The sequence below is a fragment of the Alosa sapidissima genome, chromosome 21 (genome assembly GCF_018492685.1).
Source record: "Alosa sapidissima isolate fAloSap1 chromosome 21, fAloSap1.pri, whole genome shotgun sequence".
NCBI lineage: Eukaryota > Metazoa > Chordata > Actinopteri > Clupeiformes > Clupeidae > Alosa > Alosa sapidissima.
This window is the reverse complement of record NC_055977.1, coordinates 24423752-24428751: the sequence shown is the minus strand read 5'-3', so window position 1 is coordinate 24428751 and position 5000 is coordinate 24423752. Positions and strand designations below refer to the sequence as shown.

Here is a 5000-nt window from a genome sequence, read left to right as displayed (position 1 = left end):
TGTGTGTGTGTGTGTGGGGGGGGGGCTCTATCTCTGGGGGGGGTGCATATGTGTGGGTGTATTTCTGTGTGTGTGTGTGTCTGTTTGTGTGTGTGTGCATGTGGCTTTTTTTCAGACCCGGCTGCAGAGTACAGTGGGGGTGACAGACATTACAGTGGGGATGACAGACATTATTCCGGGGGGTGGGGGGGGGGTTCATCAACTGTCACAGTTGATGAATTGATAGCCTAATGTTAAGCTGTGTTCTAACACAGGTAGCTTACCACCAAGGCTCTACATGCATGTTGCTGACTGCTGATAACTTTGCCTGTCTGACGAATTTTATCTCCGCGATTGACTTTGTTTTTAAAAGAACAAACTAGTTTATTAGTGAACACTGAGCTGAGCAATCTTGGATTGTTCTGATTCAAGTAACCTAGGCTACGGAGGGGCGTCTCCATTGTGTGTGTGTGTGTGTGTGTGTGTGTGTGTGTGTGTGTGTATGTGTGTGTGTGTGTGTGTGTGTGTGTGCGCACATGCAAGAGAGTGAGAGTGAGAGACAAGGAGGCTATGTTAGCGCATGTAGCACGGAAGAAGACCATATCTAGGTGAAATAGCAACAAAATAGAAACGTAATAGCCTACAGTATGTGGTGGTCACACTAGGGGGGCACAGATTTGATTTGATTTGATTTGAGATTTTATTTCTTTATACTGTATCTCCTCTCACCTGTCTGCATTGTTTGCAGGTGCAAAGGGAGGATTGATAAACTTCCCATTCCTGTGTGATCATAAGACAAAGACACAGAGAGAGAGAGAGAGAGAGAGAGAAAGAGAGGGAGAAAGAGAGAGAGAGAGAGAGAGTCGTTCAGTCAGTCATTAACATGTAATCTGATGTCCTGAAAGGGTGAGGAGGTTAAGGTGCTAATCTCATCAGCTAGCAGTGCTTCTGTTTGCCACACCTACAGTGAAGTCCACATTACTGGGTAGGACACACACACAGCATGACTAAGAGACCTCTACCCACAACTAAACAGCAGATTCACAAAGCATTGAAGGTTCCGGAAGCAAATTAAAGTGACAAAGAGCAAACATAACACATCAAACCCAACAGAAGCCAAAGCGTTAGCCAGAGTTGGTTAGACTGATTTGGATCAGTCACAGTGAAAGCCGGAAAGATGTCAAGTGCTCTAATTAAGTAGCAAGTGAATGAAAAGAAGATTGAAATGAAACTGGTGTTAACAAAGTGAAAGGAAAAAGATTGTGGTAGATGTGGATCATCTGGTAGGCACTGGTAGGCATGGGCGGGTGACTCGGTGTGGTTTGTTTTGACTTAAGCAGTGCAGGGTGAGTGAGATATCTACAAGAAGTGTTGAAAGCAAGAGTCTTATTATTCAGCAGTGAAAAATACGGAGAGAAAGGAACAAGGTCCGTGAGGGGGGGGGGGGGGGGGAGCTGTGGTGTCAGAGAGTGCCAACTACATTTTGTGGCAGTGGGGAGGGTGCTTTCTTTCCCCCAAGGGGATTATGGGAAATGTAGTTTTTTTTATTCTTCCAAGTCTTCCTTCTGACCTGTCCCCCTTAGATTTGTCCGGCGACGTCTCTTCCTCCTTCTCCTCCTGGAGGTCGTAGGAGAAGAGGTGGAAGGGCGAGTGGGGCAGGTAGGGGAGGCGCTCCATGGGCCGAGGGGTCACCTCCGATGCCGACGGCACGCTGACGGACGACCTGCGGCGGACGAGGAGCGATGCCAGGAGCGAGGGCTGTGGGCTGGGGTCAGGAGAGGAGACGGCCGCCCACGGAGGAGAGGATTCCGCACTCGTCTTTCTCTTCCTCCTCTCTCCCTCCTTGGTCTCATCCCTCTTTATCGGAGTCCTGGCTGTGGCTGGCGCCATGGGCTTGTTTGCTGATGTTGGTGTTGATGGCGGTTTTGGTGCTTGTGTTTGCTTGGCACTAGATCCACTGCAGCAACAGGGAGGCGAGAGGGATGCAGGAGAGAAGCAGAGATGAAAGTGGGGACATTCTAGAGATAGTTCTAGAATGGCTGCACTGGGATATGGGTTCTAGAGCATTCCGGAATATCAGAACTATTTAAACACGACTTTCGGGAGCATGAGATGGGACATGAAGAGCGGCTGCACAGAGTTCTACAACTGCATTTACATACTACTCATTTGTGTGTGTGTGTTTATATCTGTGTGTGTGTGTGTGTGTGTGTGTGTGTGTGTGTGTGTGTGTGTATGTGTGTGTTTATATCTGTGTATGTGTGTGTGTGTGTCTGTGTGTGTGTGTGTGGGTGAGAAACCACAGAGGTGAGAGGGAGAGAGGGGGGGTTGACCCTGCAGTCCTGCGGTACCTGAGGCCACCCTGACCAGAGGACTGCCCCTCCCCCTCCTCCTCCTCCGTTTCCGACTCTGTTACCAGCTCCTCTTCTTCCTCCTCCTCATACTCCTCCTCTCTGCTGCGGAGGAGGGAGGGATGGATGGAGGAAGCACAGAGAGAAAGAGAGAAAAAAGAGAGAAGACAAAGGAGGAAAGGAGAGAAGAGGACAAATCATGCGAGGGCACAGACATGACATCCTGAGCGGATAACAGACATGACATCCTGAGCGGGTAACAGACATGACATCCGGAGCGGGTAACAGACATGACACCCTGAGCGGGTAACAGCCATGACACCCTGAGTGGGTAACAGACATGACATCCTGAGCGGGTAACAGACATGACATCCTGAGCGGGTAACAGACAGACAGAGAGACAACAGCACAAGATTGTCGATGTTCCAGACATCATTAAAACTGAGAACGACAACTTGACATACATCACTATGGAATGTTGGGCTAGCACTGCAGACAATAACCCAATGACAAGATCCTGACAGAGACATCAGAGATCTGGTCGTGCAACTGCAAATTGATTTAAAACAAGTCTTTGTAAACTGCTGTGCACACGCGTGTATGTGCGTGTGTGCGTGTGTGCGTGTGTGTGTGTGTGTGTGTGTGTGTGTGTTGATGGCCTGGCAAAAAACTGAAAATTTATTTAAAATGAGCCATCAAAAACCTACTGTGTGTGTTTGTGTGTGCTGTGTGTTTGTGTGTGTGCATGAGCGTGTGCGTGTGTGAATGTGTATGTGTGTATGTGTGCGTGGTGTGAATATGTGTGTGTGTGTGTATGTGTGTTGCTGTCCTGGCGAGCATGCGAGGCATGCCTTTACACATGTTCAGGGGTGCGGAGGCCAAGGGTTCAGTGTTGGGGCTAACATGTTGACAGTCAAACAGGAACCAGATGAGGAGGCCGCGGCATCGGCTTTTTTTCTCTCTTTTTCCACTTTTAACGGCATTCCTTTAACAAGGGATGGTGGACATTAACACAAGCATGTGAGATGGATACAATATTTATGAAAGCGATATGCCAGACGGGTGTTCCTCATGTTAGAGCGCACGTGTGGGGCTAGGTGAACATGTGTGTGTGTGTGTGTGTGTGTGTGTGTGTGTGTGTATGTGTGTGTGTGTGTGTGTGTGTGTGTGTGTGTGTGTGTGCGTGTGTCCATGTCTGTGATTAATGTCTCCACAAATGGGCAAATCCATAGAGATAAAACAATGTAGTGATTCACACCACCCAGAAAGAAGATGGAGCGCGTCAATAGTGTAGGTCTAACCTTACATATCTCACATCCTTTTTTCTCTCTGTCTGTCTCTCGCTCACTCTCAGCCACACACACTTTTAGACACACACACACACACACACACACACACCCTTCTTCTCTCTAACACAGCAGCAGCAATATGCCTGTGTATATAAGAGTTGTATACTCATTGCTTTAAACACCACCATTGTCACTACCGCTGGCCTCTCGTCCATGACTTCTACGGTGACAGCACTCTCTCTCTCTCTCTCTCTCACACACACACACACATACACACACACCCACACACACACAGACACAGTGAGAGAGCATCATCTCCAGCGCATGCTATTAGCATTAGCAGTAGCTTAGCTCCAGTTGTGTGTGTGTGTGTGTGTGCGTGTGTGAGTATGTGACACCACACTACACCACTATACTTACATGGGCCAAGAACCAAAGTCTGCCTCATTCAGGCCCTGGTCCCCATAGGGCCCCAGAGCTCTGAGAGGAGCCAGGTAGGCAGGTGCCCAGGTGAGGAGGGGACGGGGCAGGTGCCCAGGTGAGGAGGGGACGGGGTGGGAGGGGGGAGGGAGGGGGATGGTGTAAGGGAGGAACGAGGGAAATAAAGGAGGGGCGGAAGGAGAGAGGAGAGACCAGGAGGGGGGATCATTGTAGTAGACGTGTGTAAGGTGGTGGTAACGTTAAAGAGCGGAGGGATGGATGGATGGAGGGAGGAAGGGAGGGAACCGGATAGAGGAGGGGAGGAATGAGGGAAATGAAAGGAGGAGTGGAATGAAACAGGAGAGGCCAGGAGGGGTGAGATCACAGTGCGTTAGATGGTGGGATGTTTAAAAGTGGATAGATGGGTGGGTGGATGGATGGATGGAGAGGGGGAAAAGGGAGAAAGATAACACAGGTCAGCCACAGGGTAAAGGGGGAACAGGAATGTGATTGTCAACACTAGAGGGTGTGAGGGTGTGTCGTACACTAGAGGGTGTGAGGGTGTGTCGTACACTAGAGGGTGTGAGGGTGTGTCGTACACTAGAGGGTGTGAGGGTGTGTCGTACAGGGCCATGATCAGACCTGAGTCAGTGATATCATCTGCATTTACAATGAATAAATGAATGAATGAATGAATGATTGGATAATTCTGCATTCTGCTTCACAGAATGTCCCCACATGGTACATTTGCTCTTTCCAATTCAAATAGAGAACATAAAGACAACACAATACAGGTCTGATTCAGTCTCCGCTGAGTCTGAAACTCATTACCTGAAATCACCTCTACAGATCACCAATTACAGCAGTTTTTATGTGGCTGTGTGTGTGCCAGCGCCATCACCACGTGTTGCTTTGGTGATAGACACACTTCCTCAAGTTGTCTGTTCACACACAACTAAGT

General features: G+C 49.0%; 1 protein-coding gene across 7 annotated transcripts in view; it reads right to left on the bottom strand.

Annotated features, from left to right (window-relative positions):
* fhod3a (formin homology 2 domain containing 3a) overlaps nt 1–5000 on the bottom strand; it is a 98724-nt gene that overhangs the window by 31235 nt on the left and 62489 nt on the right. For 3 of the 7 annotated variants that reach the window (XM_042075787.1, XM_042075789.1, XM_042075790.1), the window contains 3 exons: nt 2331–2435; nt 1550–1936; nt 709–759 (listed from right to left, as the gene is read on the bottom strand). The exons of 1 other annotated variant lie outside the window; for it this stretch is intronic. In XM_042075787.1, coding sequence (XP_041931721.1) covers nt 709–759; nt 1550–1936; nt 2331–2435 — 543 coding nt within the window. The remainder of the gene's footprint in view (nt 1–708; nt 760–1549; nt 1937–2330; nt 2436–5000) is intronic. 3 more of the 7 variants (XM_042075788.1, XM_042075791.1, XM_042075792.1) reach the window with 3 other exon arrangements.